This window comes from Rattus norvegicus, chromosome X (genome assembly GCF_036323735.1).
Source record: "Rattus norvegicus strain BN/NHsdMcwi chromosome X, GRCr8, whole genome shotgun sequence".
Classification (NCBI taxonomy): domain Eukaryota; kingdom Metazoa; phylum Chordata; class Mammalia; order Rodentia; family Muridae; genus Rattus; species Rattus norvegicus.
This window is the reverse complement of record NC_086039.1, coordinates 117,140,353-117,161,054: the sequence shown is the minus strand read 5'-3', so window position 1 is coordinate 117,161,054 and position 20,702 is coordinate 117,140,353. Positions and strand designations below refer to the sequence as shown.

Below are 20,702 nucleotides of genomic sequence, written 5' to 3'. Positions count from 1 at the left end.
TTCACCTCATTCTAAAATTTGTAGAAAATAAAAGGAAATAAAATTGAAATATGTACAAAACTAAACGTATAAAATGTTTGTGGTTGTTGTTGCTTTTGGAGATAGGGTCTTTCTACATAGCTTGGCTGTTTTGGAACTTGCCATCTCAGACTGACCTCAAACTCAGAGAAATCTGCCAACCTTTGCCTTTCTAGGACTGGGACCATATCATGCCTAGCTGGAATGAATTTAGTCTTTCACCATCTTGCCAAATTTTTACCCAGAATAAGTATGAGTAATACTATTTTAGTTTATAGATAACCTGCAATATTGTATATACAATAAAGTCCTAGATAGAATCGCATTTTCGGCTAGATGTTACCCTTAAAAGCACTTTGTAGTTTGTTCCAATTTTTCTATGTGACCCTCAGTTTTAAGTCCTTTCAGTTTCTGTACCATCCCAGAGTACTGACATAGAGTCCATAGCATTAGCTTTTAAACTAGCTCTATCACTTTCTAAATACTTACATGTGTGCAAGACAAAATGTTTCTGTGATTGAGTGCACTATGAAGAAATGGACACTAAATGATCTCCAAAATCCCTTCTCATACAGGGATTCTGCTATCATTCTCCAACATTTTATATAATATACTATACTAAATATAGAATAAAATATATTATACTTAATATGTAATAAAAGTTTCAAAGGGGTTCCTACTTAAGGAATCCTAGAATTGTTTTTCTATTGGTCTTATAGCTGGACAATAAGCATCCCTGAACTATTGTCCTTAAGGTTAGAACAGCTTTTAATCAGATTCCTCGAAAGCTGGACACAATTTTGCTCTGGATCACTTGACTCTTCCTATTATATGTTTAAAAGTTCAGATCCAATACTGTTAATTGCATATGGGAATATTTGGTCATAATAATTTCCCTCATATAGCATAGGATATCCTTACAATAATACCTGAACCTTGTAATTGTGGGTTGAGTGATTTGTTTTAAGAATTAAATAAAATACAGAAAAATAACTTTTCTCATTCCTTTAGAGAAGGTACCATGCAGTCTCAGCTGGCCTCAGTTTCTCTCGGTAAATGGGGCTACTCTTGAATTTCTAATCCTCCTATCTCTACTTCCCAAGTGCTGAGATTACATGCATATAATAGCATATCTGGTTTATGACAATCTAAAAATAAAACTAAGGGCATTGTGCATGCTTGGCAAGCACTGTACCAACTGGAATGTGTTCCCAACATCATGTCTTCACAATAACTGTTCCATAAAATACTCCTGCCTATCCAGATCTTTTAGGAGCTATTATATTAAAATAATGTCAAATGAACTGAGAAAATACAATAACTCTAATCATAGGTAGAGACATCTATAATTATACTAGAGCTTTAAAAGTGAGTTGTATTTAATTAATCTCACTTGGTATCATCCAGAATTATATACCTGATTTTACAACTTGAGAGACTTCCTTTCCGGATATATGAGCCATGTGTCCCAGAATAGAAAAAATGGCGAATCCAGCAAACACACTAGTGAGGCAGTTGGTCAAGCAAACTATAATGGCATCAGAGTAACAGTTGTTGTTGAACTTGTTGTAAGATGACAGAGCCACTAGGCCACCCCAAGCCACAGAAAGGGAATAAAATATCTGAGTGGCAGCATCCTTCCAAACCTGTAAGAGATAAAAGTTTATAAGTTTAAAACATACACACTTAAATTTAATTCATATAAAAGAATTCATGAGTTAATACTAATGTGTTTTATAACATATGGAAATGAATGCTTAAATGTCAACCGTCTATGTGAAAAAAGCAATAGCAGGAGTCTTTTAATGTCTTCAATGTGTTTCTTTCATGTTCCAGTAGTAACTGACTCTGACTTTGGTATCTATGCTTTCCTCATGTATTACATGTGGGTTTTTTTTTTCCAAGACAGGGTCCTGCTGTGTTCTCTGGCTATCCTGGAACTCGCTCTGTAGGTGAGGCTGACTTCAGACTCAGAGATCCACCTGCCTCTGCCTCCTAGTGCTGGAATTAAAGGTGTGTATCATCACTTCCTAGCTACTCGTCTTTAGTTTTAGTTTTGAATGTTTAGGGTTCATAGAGGAATTATCTTGCTGCATATAAATTAATACAATTGGCCTCCATAGTTTGGCATTTTGATATTTAACCATTATCGAAAAGACCCATATAGAATTTCAATTTGATATAATTTTTATCTCTGTAATTTAAAAATTAGAGACTGGGGACAAGTTCAAGTGGTTTAATCAAAAATATGTCTTTCTGAATAGACATGCATATATGATATTTCTGAAAGGGAAATGGGTGGACAAGGATGTTTGGGAGATAAGCAGTAAGAGTGGTTGTCAGCATGCATACACATGTACATATGCAAAACTATAAAATATAATACACTTTAAAAATTAAACATATGTCATTTTAATCATTTTCAACTTCTCTATGCCCCACTGTAAGTATTATAACTTATCCTTTCTCCTGTTAACTGATACTAGCTTACTTAATAATGTAACTTTGAACACTCTTGTATATATCTCCTGCTTATGTAGGTGAGGATGCGGAATATCAAAGGTAATATGCACCCTCTCCTTTATTGAATATTGCCAGGTCATTCTCTAGAATATCCACTAGTTGTCCCTCTCACTAGCTGAAGATGAGAGAGGTCCCATTCCTAATCTATTCAAAGATTTGAATCTTTGCCTTTGGATACAATATCACTCAAAAGAGAAAACTTTGTGTATGTAGATTTCAGATAACAGAGCTGATTTATATTTGACCAAAAAATACCCTTTCAGTCCTCTTAACAACATATTGGTCAGTGGAAGGCAGGTTGAATAGCATGACTGTATGTGAATAACAATTCTGGTTTTAGAATTAAAAAGAATAAATTTACATCCCAACCATTCATTCATTGTTTCTTCAATTTAGCCTCTTTAACTCATTGGTAAGTATGAATAATAACAGTAACATTTAGAAAACTGTGTCATAGTAGCTATAATGTAATTATGAGAAATGAACATATAGTTATTTAGCTTATTATATGTTTTAAAAACAATTATTTTTATTTGACAATTATTTCAATAGAAGCAAATATCCTAGGGGGTAAATATTACTGATCTTCAAAATGCACATTTTACGATAGATTATAGCTTGTCTATATGAAGGGAGATGAATATGTGGGTGGATACAAAGATATGTACATACAGAGAGACATGCATAGACCAAGATAATTTCATTTATATATAACACAGTCATGTATAAAAAATACCCATATTTTGTTTGTTGTAGTCCATCTTAGAATAAAGATCATGTTTATGTTGGTTTCTGAGCCTCTGTACTTGATATGTTATGCAAGAATATGTGATTTAAGAGGAGCTGAGGTGAATGAGTCATATCAGTGTTGGGAAAGAATACTAATCTGAGAAAAACTATTGTCATCACCAGTAAACCCCCAAAACATGGAATGTGGTCATTTGCTATGGGGAGTGGAGAAGTAAGAAAGCTAAATTGCATGGTTCACAAGGAGCTTTAAATGCAGGTCTGATTCCTTTTTAATAATAGAGACACAGAAACAGAGGCAAATATAAAATGCATATGAAAACTTCAAAATAGTTTCAAACTAGTATAAAACCCAGGTGTTTGAGGCTTATAAAAAGCCACTTAAACATATCAAAAGGGCTTTTCATCTGGGATTCAAGGAAAATGGAAGGTGTACTTCTTAGAGAAAATGAACTATTTGATGATGTACCATCAATAGTTAAAATAATTGTACACCAGCCCACATTTACATGAGTTTTCTATTTGTTCAGTATATTATTTTATAATGTTTAATAATGTAACAGGAAAAATGGTCTTCTAGTTGGGAATGGATTAGTAAAAAAGGTTAAAGAGATACAGACTAAGACTAATTAAGAAATGCATTAAGATGCCCTGAGGATACATCAAATTTTATTAATCTCCAGGAGTTTAAAATTAAATATCATAGTTCTAAAGTAATTAGAACTGTTGAGTTAATGATGGAGTGAAAATTATCAGCACTTAAAAGTAACCAAACTCAAATTTACATTTCAATTTTTCAAAATATAATAATAGATTTCCACGAGGCAGAAACTGATCAACTTGAGGTTGGTTACCAGAAACCAATGAGAAACAATGATTGGATAAATATTTGATTTATAAATATTTAAAAAAGAAAACTTCAATGTCTGGATGTCAGCATAGTTTTTATGTAAAAGACAATAGAAATCTAAAACTATCCATTTTGGATAGCACCGCTAGTGTGACAGGTAATATTAGCACAGTTATTTTCTCTCTATCTAAATTTTGATATAAGATTGAGATTAATCCCAATATGTGCCAAGAATGTGATGTAAATACTCATTGGCTTTATCACCAGAAGCATAGTATCTGTGTGCGCTTACTGTTAATACCCATCACAATTAAAGCTGTAAAACATTTTATGTGCCCATGATACACAGCCACTGTCTGGAAATAGACTAAATTTAGAAGAGAGTTATTCAGGACCAGAAAGACACCTCTGGCAACAGAAGCACTTGCTGCTAAGTCTGATGATCCGTGGCCCATGGAGACAACATAATGGAGAGGGACTGACTCCCAAAAATTGCCCCCTGACTTCCATATGTGCACCATGTTATGTGTATGCCCCCAACATACAAAATAAATAAATTATTTACAGGAAAAGTTTTTCAAACTTATATTTGAGACATGTGTTTCTGTTTCTAATAGAAGCAACAGTTTTATTTCTTGATTATGTAATACATGTAAAGTTTGTCTTCTGACTCTATAATCCACTGAGCAAAAGTTGCTTTTACTGCTAATATATTAACTTTTTAAGGCAACCAAATATATACTAGACCATCAAACTTTCTCTGATATTTTTAACACTACTAAAAATTTGTCCAATAATTCCCATAATTCTAGCTGTCAATTTATAGGTTTTAGTGTATGAAACATTCTTTTATTTAAAATACTAAACCCCCAAACTCTTGGCCAAATAGAATAAGTTCCATTAATACAATGAGTTTTAAGATTATTGCTAAACATGATTTTACTTCCAATGAAGAGTAGTGGTCATTATATACATTAATTAGAAGTCCTAGTGGGTAGAAACTCTAATCATTTAACTGATGAATATATATATATATATATATATATTCAAACTTCTTATATTTGGCTTTAAGTTTTAACTTTTTAGGTAATTTTAAATCCAAATTAAGTCTTACCTCAGCTTCTCTGAGTTTTGTAAAATTTGACTGTGCTCCAATGTAATATGAAATGCCTTTTGATGCACCCTCCAAAGTTGCACCTCGTATTAGTAGAATGAGAAGGACCACATACGGGAAAAGAGCTGTAAAATATACCACCTACAGAACAGAACAATTCAAAGTTAACGCCTCTTTAACATCATGGTATATAATTTTCTATGAGCAAAATTAGTAGCCAGTGAAATAATTTACTCCAGATTTCAAAACATAGGTAAGTCCAATGATATCAAAACAACTTAGCCTAATTTCCTTTCTCTGCTCTTACCACTCCAAAAAAAAATGGATCCACTTTTTAATCGCTATGATGCAGAGAGCACTAATTCTAAGGTTCATGCTGTAAACAATCAATATATAAGCAATGATCACTTGGGATCAAGGTGGAATGCTAAGAGGATCCTTAAAAATGTCTGAGGGGACTAAATGTTTCCTCTCAGTAAACGTTTGTGCTGGGACAGGAAATGTAAAACTAGTAATATTATTATATTCAGCGCCCCAAGTTAAAGTAAAATATCTTCCAATACATGTCCAGATCTCATGACAGCTTTACTAAGCGAATACAGAGAATGCGGAACACTTAGTATGTAAAACTAGCATTAAGAGAGGTTATTACACACACATAGCACAGTGCTCCCATCTTAGATAGCACAGGCTTCCAAATGAACAGACTGCTCTTGAGAATTGCTATACAATAATATATAATATCCTATGTTTGATAACATGCCCAAAGAGATGATTTAAATAAGTCACCCACGAAACCAATAAATATCAATTGCCTGATTAATTCTCTTTTAATAGACTTTTGTAAGAAAACTTATTGCATCATAAAAGGAACCAAGGGTTTCAAAGCTGTACAAATGGAGTATATAGTAAAGGTCCCATGGGCTTTGAAATATGCGGAGTCCTTTTTCAAGAAAAGCACACATGTCAATGCATTCACATTCTTCAGCATGCAGGAGGACAGCAATACGTGTTTATAATTATTGCTGCCCTTCAACTTTTAGGCAACATTATTCAGGTCAGTTAAAAACATCTAAAATTACAACATTTCTGGGTAGTATGCAATTCTTCCCAGGAAAATATTTTTTTTTCAAACTGGTATAAGTTGCAGCTGGCTCGCTAACTTTTTCAAAACATGAGGAGGAAAAGATTTTTTTTTCTTCAGAACAGGACCCTTCAACGACAGAGAATATTCTTACTCCATTGGGAAAGACTAGTTCAAAGAGGTAGCTACATATTTTCTATGTCTTCCCATGAAGCTATTATCCTAGGAAATATTCTACACAAAAGATCACATCATTCAAGCTGCTTATTGCCCAATCATACTCTCAAACCCCAGAATGCCATCTAAACTAATAGGCTCTGAGTTTTAAGCAATTGTCCAGTGCCTACATTAATTTTTGTTTTGTTTTTAGCAATACCAATGAATATATATATATATATATTCACATTATTCAACATGCATATATATATATATATATGCTTAAAACTACAATGTCTTATGCAGAAAGGCTTTCAAAGATTTGAATGTTCCTTTTTAGGAAGTTGAATGTCCATATTATACGAAAATCCATTTATAATATTTGATGGAACTACAATGAAATTGGATAGTGACTGCATCACTAAGGTGACTTCCCACTTACCTTGCCAGAGGATTTGATTCCTTTAAATAGTGCTGCTCCAACTATGATCCAAGCTAGAAGAAGGCAAAGTGCTAAGTACCACACAATTACGCCAGTTTCATCCATTCCACTTGACCTCCGAAGCGTCACTTTACTGAAATATATAAAAGCTTTTATAAGCACAGAATCAATTATCGTTGCTTTTTAAAATGGGCTTTGTAATGTGTTGTATCCAAAGGGAACCTCAAAGTGTTGTATATTAGTCTTGTAAACCTTTTATTGATAGACAATGTTGTATGAAGAGATCAATATTATTCCTTCAAAAGTCAAGTTTTGAACTTCAAAGTTACCCAAAGGCAGTCCAGATTTCAAATAACTGAAATAAAGCTTTAGTCATGTTTCCTGCCAACATTTTAATCTCCTCTATGCAAAGAAATTAAACTTTATCTGGTAGCTTCCTATGACTCAATATGAGATTTTGTCAAAATAAATCCATTAATAAGACTTTTAACATTGTACTATGTATGTACTTATTCAAAACTTATACATATGATCACATTTAAATGACATGATTCTTGATATCATCAATGATTTTCTGTAAAATTCAACTATTTCCCACAGTAACGTGTGGATCTATAATATTAGGCCTGAAGCTAGAGAGATGGTCCAAAGAGTGTATTCTACTCTTCCAGAGGTCTTGAACTTGGTTCTTAGCGTTCATATCAGGTGTCTCACAACCACCTATAACTCTCGCTCCAGGAAAAACAGATTCCTTTGACCTTTGTAGGTACCTATACTCCTGTTCTCTCTCTCTCTCTCTCTCTCTCTCTCTCTCTCTCTCTCTCTCTCTCTCTCTCTCTCTCTCTCTCTCTCTCTGTGTGTGTGTGTGTGTGTGTGTGTGTGTGTGTTTTGTGTCTCAAGTTTTTAGCATGGTATTTAGAAACATTTAACAATTCAAAATGTTAAAGCATCATGTTAGAGAAAACACTACTGAGCTTCCTCAAAATAGCTATAATATTTAAGTAGCCATCATATCCTTTAGCAAACCCCACTGGTTTGTTTGTGTTCAATAGAAATGGTATCAGGATGTCTAAGAGACAATTACACTGCCAAGTTTATCACAGTACTATTCATAAAAGTAAGTACAAATAAACTTAAGTGTCCATCAAATGATGAATGGATAAATAAAATATATGATACACACACACACACACACACACACACACACACACACAAACACCACAATACTATTACTCCTTATCTATAACCCCCTCAGTCTGTATAAAGCTACCTGTATGCATGTTTTCAGGACTGAGTATTTAGCATTGGACAAGCAGTTGCCATGCTTGGTATGTTCTTTCCTGAGGAAGATGGCTTCTTCTGCTCCCAGCATTCTTCACTTTCCTATCATATTTTGTGTACAGTTGAGGTCATATGAGCTTTTCTTCCTCCACTTTGGTATGTCAATTGGTGTCCTCCTTGTTCAGCTCATGTTTGAGTGGTCATGTCATTGGCGCTTTCTATGTGTAGCTTTGGACTTTACTACAAGACATAATCTCATAGCAAACTGCCTGATCCTTTTGCTTTTACAATCCTTCAACCCCTTTCCGCTCCTGAAATGTTTCCTGAGCCTTGAATGTGGAAGTGGTGATTGACATTTTAAAGATTTGTTTATTTTATTTTATGTGCATAAGTATTTTGCCTCTCTATGTATATATAAGCCATATGCATGCCTAGTTCCAGTGAATACTAAAATAGGGCATTGGATTCCCGGGCACTGGAGTTACAGGGAGTTGTGAATTACAATGTGGGTGCTGAGAACCTTGATCTGGTCCTCTGCAAAAAGAATGAATGTTCTTAATCTCTGAGTCATCTTTCCAGACATTAATTGCTTATAATTAGAATTTGCTTATTATATTAAAATTTTCTATTGTGCGTGGATGTGTGTGGATGCATATTCCAGTGCACATGGGTGGAAATGAGAGGACAACTTTCAGGACTCAGTTCCCTCCTACAACCATTGTGGGTTCCAGGTATCGAAATGACAACATTTGGCTTGGCAGCAGGCACCTTTATGTGCTGAGCATTCTCATAAGCTTTATAATTCCCTAACAATAACATTTAACTGGTAATTATTAATAAGCCATTACTTACATAGTGTTTCATGAACTGGATAACCAACTTGTAAAAGGTACATTGTCAATACTGAACTAACTTTTGAGGTCATTTCAAACTCACCAGGGAGAGGTAACCATTTGAATCATGTGAAGTATTTATCTGTTATAGTTCTCCTGTCTTTATGTGAGCTAAAATGGGGGGTAGGGGGAGGTATATTGGTAAACAGACACATGGTCAATTCACAATATATACTTGTATTAAAACTATAGAATAAAATGGAGGGAAAGAACTGACAAATATTTCATTACGTTTCATAAAATCTTTCAATAACACATGTATTAAGAAGTCAATCAGTACTTACTCCCAATACTGTTCACTGGGAAGTTGTCCTGGCCGAAAAACTTCACTACCATTCAAGCAGGTGAAGTTGTTGCTATTTACCCAGCTTATATTCATAAACATGTCTCCTCCTGTGTCTGTGCTCACACGACAGCCAGTTACTAAAAAGACAGATATATAAATAAATAAAAGATATAAATAGATAGATAGATAGATAGATAGATAGATAGATAGATAGATAGATAGATAGATAGATAGGAGTGTGTGCTTAATTGTACAATTTTTTCTGTGGAGAAAAAGATTTTAATAGAAAATACTTAAGTTTGTATTTAAATCATTACTTGGTAAAGGTAGTATAAACAAATTACAAACAAAATAAAGCATGTCCCACTCAATACATCAAATCTTCTCTACGACCAAGCTGGTAATATCAGCTACTCATTTAAACTGTGATCATACTTACAGTAATAACTGCTGTAGAATAACATTTATTTCAGTTAAGATTTAGTACTTAACAGAAACTTTAGAAAGGACACATAGCTAACCTTTATACATGTTCTGACCTCTTTAAACCCTTCAAAAGCATTAACGCTTCTTAAGTTAAGTTACCTCTGATTGGTATGGATAATCCCAAGAGTAATATCCTCCAATATTAATATTACTTTATCTCATATTGACAGCACCCACATTTTACTGTTACAATTTATTGCTATTAAAGATAGCACTTTAAAAGAAAACCTACTCTCCAATTTCTTGCTATATCCTGCTTAGAATTTAGGTTTAGAAGAGGTTCTTCTAGTTGTGATCTTGCCTTTCATAAAAATCATACTGAAATGTTAGAAAACAATTTAATCATTTAAACTTTTTTTGCATATAGCAGAATGAGAAATATCCAATTTTAAAAATTGTAATAAATAAATAAATAAATAAATAAATAAATAAATAAATAAATAAGAAATGTAAATAAAATTACCCAATACAAAATAATATAGCAGAATGAAAAGGTTAGCAATATTTTAAAAGTTAAGCCAATGAAATTTACCTATTGGTTGTCTGCTACAGTTATCGTCTGCCCAAGAAGAAGAACAATTAGCCCATGGCAGTACACTTTGAAAAGAAGCAAATAAGTAGTAAAGACTGTAGGCAATGATGACATTATAATAAATTGTCACAAAAATGGATATCAGGACCATCGTGATTCCCACACCTGGAAAAAAGAACAATTAAAAAAAGTGAAGTTTATTTTTTGCTGATCCATGGAAAGAGTTGAGCACAATTTCCACAAAATATCCACAAAAGCTATAATAAATAAAAAGGCTTTTTCACATAACTCTATCTTGTAACTCAGAAACAGTATATCTGGGATGGAGGCATGTTACCCTCCTATACCTTTCTTCAAAACTTGAAAAGAATTTATTTTCATTATTTTTAATTGTATTTGTGTGCATGCACACCTGTGAGTATGCGCATGCAAAAGCAGGTGCCCAAAGAGTGCAGACACACTGGATCCCCGGGAGGGGAGTTAAAGGAAGAGCCTGCAACATCCAACATTGGTGCTGGTAACCAAACTTGGGTCCTCTGGAAGAGCAGCAAGTGCTCCTAACTGCTGAGCCATCTCGCAACTTCTTCCCAAAGGTAAAATAATTTTGATGCTTGGCTCTTGGCAAATGCTTTTCAGATTGTGAGAAAGGTTACTACAGCTATGCCTTGGGATTGGAGCGATAGCTCACTGATTAAGAACGCTTGCTGCTCTTCTAAAGTGTTTGCTGAAGCTATAGAGGAGTATGAGGTGATTGCCAGCACCTCTGTTTTTTCTTCTTTTAAAAGCATGTTGCAATAGAGTACACCTAACATCCTACCACCAAGGAGGTAGAGACAAGATCTGTGTCCAGTGGTTCCTGCCCATCCCTTCCAGCAAAACAATGAGCTCCAAGTTCAATGAAAGACCATTTCAAAGTAATTAAAGAAGATATATAACCTTGACCTTCGCCCTCTACATGCATGCACATACACATACACATACACACAAATATGTGCATGTGTATGCATAAAATACATACAAAAAAGCAATGCCGTCTTTGACTTACCATGTCAATTTTGTATTTTTTTAATAAAAAGAGAAAACTATGTGGTGTTTTCTATGTACTATGTGGTGTTTGAATTGCACATGTATTGTGGAATCAATTAATCTTCAAATGAGCAAGGACGTTACTTCGAGTAATTATCATTTTAGTGGTCAGAATACTTACTATCCAGTGTGTGAGCTTATGAGGTTATAATATATGAATATAATATATTGTTATCAACTAAAATCACCATGCTGTGATTCTTTAATTTTTTGATTCTCCAATTTATAGATATATATGTTAGCTCTCTCAAATTTTTTTTCTTTATTTCCTACACAGTGTTTCTTTGTGTAGCTCTGCCTGTCCTGGCAGTTGTAGATCAGACTGGCCTCAAACTCAGAGATATGCCAGCCTTTGCCTACTGAGTTCTGGGATTAATGGCACAAGCCATTATTCTCTGGAAAATGTATTTCTCTTAACTATAACCATATAGCTTATGCTTTTTGACCAATAGAGCTTCCTCCTTCTTATCAACTTCTGCATCTGAGCATTCTGTGTTCAGCTTCTAAAAGATAAATATATCATAATTTTAAACTCTCTTTCCTTCTGCAAATTGTAAACTGTAATATGTGCATCTAGACCGGTACGTCTCAACCTTCCTAATGCTGTGACCCTTCAATACAGTTCCTCATGTTGTGGGGACTTCAAACTATAAACTTATTTGTGTTGCTACTTTATAACTGTAGTTTTGCTACTTTAGTAATTGCAATGTAAAACAATTTGATATGCAGATGATCTTAGGTAGCCCCACAGATAAGGAACTACTGATGCACACCAACAAGCATGATGATAAAAAGTCTTAAATACGAACCTTGAAACAGTGGCAAAATCCTCCAAACTGAAACTGGACCTAAGCTAGCAAATTGTCCCAGTGAACATTCAAGGAAGAACAAAGGCAAGCCAGCCAATGCTAGCATAATTGCATAGGGTATCAAGAAAGCACCTGAAAAGCAAAAACATAAATATACTATTACATTTGAAGGTCTAGGGGGGCACTTTGACAAGGAGCATAACATTTTAAAGTGTCCTGATACCGTAGAATTGAAGGGATCTGGTTTGAGGTATAAAATATATTATTTTTAGTGAGAAAATCCTGAATTGTATTAACTGTTTCTCATTAATCAAATTGGAATGGAAATGTTACCTCATAAGGTTACTATGATTACTAAAAACAAAAGTGTATAAAAAGTCAGCCAGTGTTGCTGAGAGATCAGATGTTGTAGAGCCAGATAAATATATATTAAATTGCTGGCTCTATCATTTATTATTTATTTGACCTAAGGAAATTTTGCTAACCTATGAACATTTCATTCTTATAAACTGAAAAGTAATACCAACTCATCAGTTTCTGTTAAGAGTTCCAATGCTGGGCCTTTGGCAGTTGCTAATCAAATTTAATAATTTATTGATCAAACAGTGGCAACACCGCAAGCACGTACAATGTTTTCAGTGTACGTTCTCCATCCCTTTCTTTCTTCTCTTTCTTTCTTTCTTTCTTTCTTTCTTTCTCTCATCCTTCCTTCCTTCTTTCCTTCCTTTACTTCTTTCTTCATTTCTTTCTTTCTATCTTTCTTAACAATACACGGATTACTTTTTAAACATAGAGTGTAAATCATAAGGGTTAAAATTGCAAATTACAACAATTAACTTCATAATTTCCTTAATTGTCACAAGTCTCTTCAGTCACTGTTAGTAAGAAATGTATTGGTTTTTTTTTTTTTAGAAGACTCTGACCTTTTTGAGACTTATCCAGTTAACTTAAAATACCACAACAGCCAATCTTCCACATAAGAACATCCAACCGTGCTCCCCTATTAAACCTTTTGTTTTAACTTTCCTACCATATTTGGGGTATGATGTTGCCCATTAGAATGTTTACCAGACTAAACTAAAGCAGAGACATAATGTTAAATGTCCTAACCAAACTATCTAGAATTCTTGGTAGCAGTTATTAAAAGCAAGATGGAGCTCAATGAATGGAGACAGGCCTTTAGGTTATGTACACTTCATTTGCTGTTACAGATTTTCCAAATTATTTCCTTGCTATTCATAAATTTTTAAAGCATTTAGAGAATGTAGATTATGTATTACCAAATGATGTGATCTTCAATGTGCCACATTAACTTTTAGAGGAATTAGGAGAAAGAAGGCAATAGCATATGAAAAATAAAATGATTTCATTTGCATTATATGTTAAAATGCTCGATTAATTAATTAATTTCCTAGAAAGTTGTGGTGATTGTTGTGTGAATGTATTATGTCAAGTCACAGGGCATATCTTATTGTAAACACAATTATAAGAAGCTCAAAGGAGCCTTAGGACATAGACACCAAAATGATTGTGATTATTGACTCATTTTCCAGCTAATACTTACATCAAAACCACTACTGGATGACCTAAGTCCTAGATGAGAGAATTTAAGCTACCCACACTTAAAGTGTTTAATAAACAGAGCTCCTTTCTTGAGCCTCTGAGGGCCAGTGTGACTGTTTTAATACACTCAATTAGCAAGAAATGTGGTTGAAACATCACCGCACAAAATCCTATTGTGCCAAGAGAAAAATAATTATACTGGCAAAATTTCAAAGGTATCTAATTATGAAATACAGGCACATGTCACCTCAATACTTCTAACAGAGCCTATAAACACAAGTAAGTTAAAATGGTGTAACTGAAAAGTTGTTTCCACATTACTACAATATTGTGCAATTCATTTTCTTTCAATCTGTGTGTCGCCTTGGTTATTTTCGTGTTCTTATTGAGCCTAGCTTAACAATCTACAAGGCATAAAAAGTATTCTTTTGCAAGAAAAATCACAATCTATGTGGGCAATGGAATTTGAAATACATGTAACTAAATGTTGCAACTTAAATATCTTAGTTTAAACCATAATCTGTTCATACTTAAATTATTAAAATGGCTTGCTCCAGCTAGGCAAACAATTTACTTGAGCTTTTAAAATCCTAGTTGAAGATTATATGGTATCTCAAATTATCACAGAAGTACTGCATGTAATACTTTTATCAAGTTTATATCTGAAAGTTTTCTGAAGCAATTTCTAAGCTTGAGCTAGTAGTTCACAGTTAACTAATATGTGTTTTGCCTATTTCTCATCCTCTGTCCTAACTCATAGTGTCGTATACCTCTCTTTAACTCATCATATTACATTATATATGTCTGATATTTTAATATGTTATATATGTTATATTACATAAAATATAACCTGTTATGCTATATTATATATAAAGACGTTGTATAACATAGCGCTAGAATGAAAAGAACAGAAGGAAAGGCCTACCTCCACCATTGGTGTAGGTCAGGTAAGGGAATCGCCACACGTTGCCCAATCCCACTGCATAGCCAACCATGGAAAGAAGATAATCTGATTTTTTGGACCAGTTACCACGCTCCTGATTTTCATCATTTTCACCAACATGGAAGTTCTCAGATGAAGCTGTCACTTTCTAAACAAGGAAAATATCATCAACATCTTCCCCTTCTGGTACACACTGCACAGACACATAATTGCAAAAGTCCAGAGAGTTATAAAAAGAGAGGGTGAAAAACTCATGGGGAATTCTTTTCAAAATCAAGAGAGTCCCCATATCTAAGTACAAACAAACCCTGCTTAACCTCTAAGATAAGATTGAGAGCATTCTGAGACAACACTAAGACAATTTCTGCTGGTAGGTAATTTTACATAGACTTTCCTTCTTCGGATTAAAAAAAAAATTGTAAGTAGATATTTTCATTCTCCCTTCAGCTAAGATCATCCCAAGTTTAATGTTACAAACATGAAGGCAAACAAAAATAGACAAGTGTCCAATACGAAAGGTTTGAGTATAAATTAGGAAGAGTCAACATTCCTGAGATTATAGCAGGTCACTAAGAAATATCAGATCTAGCTTCTAATTAAATAAAAATCAGTTCATACAGTTTTTAGAGCACACAATCAGTGTGACAAGTAACAGAAAAATAGCAGAGACAAATTTTCCTGTCCCACCAGGTGGAGCAACTCTCTCTCTCTCTCTCTCTCTCTCTCTCTCTCTCTCTCTCTCTCTCTCTCTCTCTCTCTCCCCCCCTCTCTCTCCTCTCTCCTCTCTCCTCTCCTCCTCCTTGGACAGGGATTCTTTCCCAACCTAATGGCTGCTTGGGTATGGAATGCTCCCAGGGTCAGATAAGGACAGTACATTTTTGCATTCCCCTGCAGCATATGAACACAGACAAAGAGCAGCATTCTCTGGGTGTTCTCAAGGTACAGATTAAGGTCCTCCGAAGTTTCCTCACTACCAGCAAGAAAGTTGTTTTTCACTTCGACTTTGTGGGAACATACAAACATACTTGAAAAGAGTTGAAGAGAAAGAAATGTGCAAAATAAGGAATAGCCACAGAAAGCAAAACAAACAGAGGCTCACTCTTCCTCCTTACTTTCCCTTTCTGACCCCCCTATACCACCAGAAACTTCCAGACCCCTACCTCCTTCTGTCTGCACTTGAAGAAGCTCGGGCACTTCAATCTGTCCATGGTTCACTCGCTCCCTTGGCGTGCCTTCGCCTCGCCTCTTCTCACAGTCTGGCTGAGCTTGACGTTGGCAGGTGCACACTCCCCCGTTGCTACCTCCCAAAGTGAGCCACCTTGCCCAGGGGTGGGACCATTTATGGAGGGAAGCTCTCTCCTCCCCCTCCCTGACGCCCAGTCCTTTCAATTACCGGAAGGGACCAAAGCGAGCCTCTGGTTTTTCCCCCAGGTAATCCTGCATGTAGCAATTCCTTGCCCCAGCCCTAGGAAAGGGCAGGGCTGTGAGCAATTGAGCTGCGCAGCCAGAGCCAAAGAAGACTGACAACTTTTGACTCAGAGCTGTGCAGGTGCCTTAGCAATCTTGCCTCCTTTCCTGGATTCCTGGCTTCTTCTAAACCAAGCTTCTCAGTCAGGTCTCTGTCCTGGGCCCAAGTGCTGATCTCCCCTGGTGCTGTAGGTAGGAAAGATCCAATCCCCTGGGTTCATTTTATTTGCTATGATTTTTGTGAACAGACTAGACGACTCAGGGCCCTCACATTTCCAAAAGATTTGCCCCTCACTAGAAAGCTCTTCATCACCTGGAGCGAATGCTGCTGATCCCACAGGGTAAAGCCCCTGAATTGGGCTCCTTGAAATGTAGCCAGTTAAGATAAGATTACCCAGCTGCCTCTACCTGAAAAGAGCAACTTTGAATCTATGTCCCGAGTTCCTTTCTCAGACTTCGGAATAGTTTTGCCTTTTACAAGGATTGCTTTGTGTAGTATTTCAAAGAAGCCAAACACAAACAAATTATTGAGCAGGTTTATGGGAAATCCGAACCTTAACAAAGGACTTCACTCTGAGAGAAAGGCGAGGCCTAGAAAATAAACTATAAGGAAACAAGCCAGATTAGTCATAGAGGAAAGACTGTAAATCTGATCACTAGTGTAGCACCTCTTCATCAAAAATTCAAAGAATCTACACTCAATCTGTCCATGTAAGAGATGGTGGCAGTTCTACCAAATCGTTTAAATTCATGCAAACAAAGGAACCTACAGAGAGCCAACTTTTCATCTATGCATAGATCCTTTGTTCCCCACTGGCTGAAAGGATTTTCCATTTGCAATAGAAGCATGCCCTCAGGAGTTCAGGTGGATAGAGCAAAGTACACAGGGATGCCGAGAGGTTGTGGCTCAAAAGTATCGATACTTTGCCTGGACCTTGTGATGAATATCTCCCAGGCTTGATTGAGATTTTTATATGCACACACACTTTACACCACACATACATATAAGTGTATGTGGAGAGGAGGAGAGAGAGGTGGGGGGAGAACACTCAAATATCTCCTTAATACTATTCTAGAGTATGGGTATGACCTAACAGCTTAGATGAAGGAATCATTAGCCTATTTGATCCATAGAAGAAAACGCAGTATAAAAGGATTTATAAAAGAGCTGAGAAGCAAGCCAAACAGTATTCAGCAAACTATTAAAGTCTCATGTGATTAAAAGTAACCCACCATTAGCCACGGTAAACAGCAGGAAAATAAAGAAATAGAAGGAGAAAAAATTATCCTAGTGGCAGGCTAATTGTGGGCAACACAATATGTATGGAAGAGACAACATTACACAGTAGAAAGTTTTCAGTCAATATTGAGGTTAGAGCAACTGAGATAACTTTATGATAAAGGATATTTTAGTGAATACACATTCTGTGGTTTATTGGAAGGAAACATTCATCCGATTACTAGGCATAGTACTTCATCATCTGACTGTCTACCTACTTGTATGACATCATTTCTTGCCATTCTTTGTCACTAACTCTTCAGCTTGTGTGTCCTAGTCTGTACATAGTGTTTCTCACCTATGCACCTTTACTCATGTCATTATTTCTTCTGGAAATTCCCATATCTTCCTTATTTGGTTAACTACTACTCACTCATCCTTTAAACCCGTGCTTAGCTGTCATCTTCTCTGGATCTTTCCACAGAGCTCCTTCTGTATTACGACAGACCTGATTTAGATGCTTCTCTATTCCTATGCTACCTTACATTCTTTGGAAATTGTGTGAAATGATTTTCCCACAGTCCTATAAACTATTAAACCCTTTGAGTGCACGAAGACTACCTGAAGCCTCCTTGTACTCTAATCACTAGAGCCCAGTACAGTCCAGCAAATGTGTACCATTTGACTCAGAGCTGTGTGAGGTAGTGCAGTCCTTTAATCCTAGGCCTTGAGTGATCAAAGCAGGAGGAGCAGGAGTTTAATGTCACCCTTGGCTTCATAATGAGTCCAAGATCTGTCTGGCTTATGGGACACTCTATTTCAAAACAAATAAAAATGTGACTCAGGTAACCTATTTAATGATTTTACTATCAAAGCAAAGGGAAAAAAAACTAGTGTTAAGAATTCGCTTTTCAGGACTAGAAAGATGGCTCAGCGGTTATTCATGCAGGTAGCCCAGGTTTGGTTCTCAGCACTCACATTAGACAGCTCACACAACTACAGGTAACGCCAACTCCAGAAGCTCCAATGCCTCATTCTCACCTCCCACAGCACCTGCACATACAAGTTGTACATCCATACAAGTAGATGCTTTTGCATACATAAAGTTTTTTTAAGAAAAATAATTTACTTTTGAGACATCAACTAATGTTAGGGGAATATTTTGTCTTCTTTCTGTCTAGCATATCAATTGATGAACAAATCACATTTGCGAATTGTGTATTTGGAAATTAGAAGGAAAATAGAAATGACAGTGGTGAAATGGCTTCGAGGGCGAAGGCGATTGTCTTCCAATTCCATACATGAGTAATCTCTCTCTCTCTCTCTCTCTCTCTCTCTCTCTCTCTCTCTCTCTCTCTCTCTTTCTCTCTCTCTCTCTCTCATATACACACACACACAAAGAGAGAGACAGAAAGAGAGACAGACAGAGAGAGACAGAGACTAAGTATAGTGCTAAGTATAGAAAATGAGTGAATAAACAAGCCAGAGAAGCATAAAAATTCCTTCATAGGTTCCCAGCTATATGAATGAGCAGGTGAAGGAACTCTTAAGGATAATATGCTGAGAGCTAGAGTGATGAGAAATAAGGTTGGGGAAAGTATGAGTGGACATGGGCTGTGCAGTGAAACCCTAAGCTTATGCTCCAACAGCAAATACTAAAGTGATAGGTACCTTGGGAATGACAAGATCTGCTTTTGCTGTAAAAAGAGGTCTAAATGAAAAGTGGAGACCGTCATCCCATTTACTGGGTTGTAGAGTGATCAACTTTGAACGAAGGGGCATCTTGTCATTGACTTATACATACCACAAACCAGAATATGATTATCTTTTTTAAAAGCACTATTGTCAGGAATGGGAAGATTCATTTAGAAGTAAGTTATCAGCAAGGAAAGATGCATTTCTATTTGTATTTTTCCAGGAAACTGAGTTAAAATTTTTAACTTCCTAATCAGAGAGTATTTGGGAAGAAACAAGATTTTATTCAAAAAAGGGTTAGAATATTTGTATAGCATGTGAAAGGTCCTGAATTAAACTAAATTCCCAGAATCAGTGGGTAGAGTGGGGAGAACGGAGGGAAGGAAGGAGGTAGAGAGAGAGGGATGAAAGGAGAAAGGGAGGAAGAAAAGGAGAAGGGGAAGGAAGGGGAGGGGGAGAGGAAGAGAAGAAAGAGGAGGAAGAGGAAGAGGAAGAAGGAGAAGGAGAAGGAGAAGGAGAAGGAGAAGGAGAAGGAGAAGGAGGAGAAGGAGAAGGAGGAGAAGGAGAAGGAGAAGGAGGAGAAGGAGAAGGAGAAGGAGAAGGAGAAGGAGAAGGAGAAGGAGAAGGAGAAGGAGAAGGAGAAGGAGAAGGAGAAGGAGAAGGAGAAGGAGAAGGAGAAGGAGAGCTCTGTTGCCTAGATCTTACTGTCAGAGGAGAGAGGCTAATGACACATTAGTCTAAACCAATGAGTAAATGGGCAGATAATTCCTATAGAACATAAAGCCTAGCAAGCTGAGCTTAACAAAACACTAGCTCATGACATCAATTCCATACTGGATTTTTCTTAATTCAGACGGTAAAAGTCATGAATTTTATTTTTACATTGGCATACCATAATGCTTTCTTAAAGTTTGGACAAACCTTATATTGAAGTGAACATACATAGGGAAAGTGCATGTTATGGTTGTACAGCATGATGACTTTTTACAAATCTCATGCTCCTGTCCAACTGGAAGCATTTAGAAAACTCCACATTACCCTTGCAAGTTTAACAACTATCTTGAATTTTCACACTATATATTACTTTCGACAATTTGTGAGCCTTAATAAATAGAAAATAGTAACATATTGACATGGGAGATTTATCCTTTATTTTTAATTGTATCGATTATATTTTAATTATGCAGAGAGGTATGTGCATGGAAGTGCAGGTACCTATGGTGTTTATAGACATCTGGTCCCTCTGGAGCTGGAGTTTCAAATCAGTTACTATGCTGTGTTCTAATTCAATAAGAAACTAAGAGAAACAATATCTTAGAAGATTTTCTGGGCATCCCTGAGGCATAGAGTTTGCTATTCTATTAGTGTTAATGATGCCATGAAATAATCATCACTTGATTTTCCATACCAAATAGAATATTATGCATGAATGAAATTCTCTTTAGCTTCTTTCTCAATGAGACTTAAGATACTTCTCTGAAGAGAGTCTTTGAAGAAGGTGTAGCTTG

At 35.8% G+C, this 20,702-nt stretch overlaps 1 protein-coding gene across 2 annotated transcripts in view; it reads right to left on the bottom strand.

Annotated features, from left to right (window-relative positions):
- Positions 1-20,702, bottom strand: part of Slc6a14 (solute carrier family 6 member 14) — a 60,460-nt gene that overhangs the window by 8,468 nt on the left and 31,290 nt on the right. Inside the window, exons 1-8 of one of the 2 annotated variants that reach the window (NM_001037544.2) lie at positions 15,974-16,129; positions 14,796-14,961; positions 12,308-12,439; positions 10,413-10,577; positions 9,393-9,531; positions 6,935-7,067; positions 5,253-5,393; positions 1,436-1,664 (exon numbers count right to left, since the gene is read on the bottom strand). In NM_001037544.2, the coding sequence (NP_001032633.1) occupies positions 1,436-1,664; positions 5,253-5,393; positions 6,935-7,067; positions 9,393-9,531; positions 10,413-10,577; positions 12,308-12,439; positions 14,796-14,961; positions 15,974-16,021 (1,153 nt within the window). In that variant the 5' untranslated portion in view covers positions 16,022-16,129. Of the gene's footprint in view, positions 1-1,435; positions 1,665-5,252; positions 5,394-6,934; positions 7,068-9,392; positions 9,532-10,412; positions 10,578-12,307; positions 12,440-14,795; positions 14,962-15,973; positions 16,130-20,702 lie in introns of those variants that run through there. The other variant, XM_039099573.2, reaches the window with a different exon arrangement.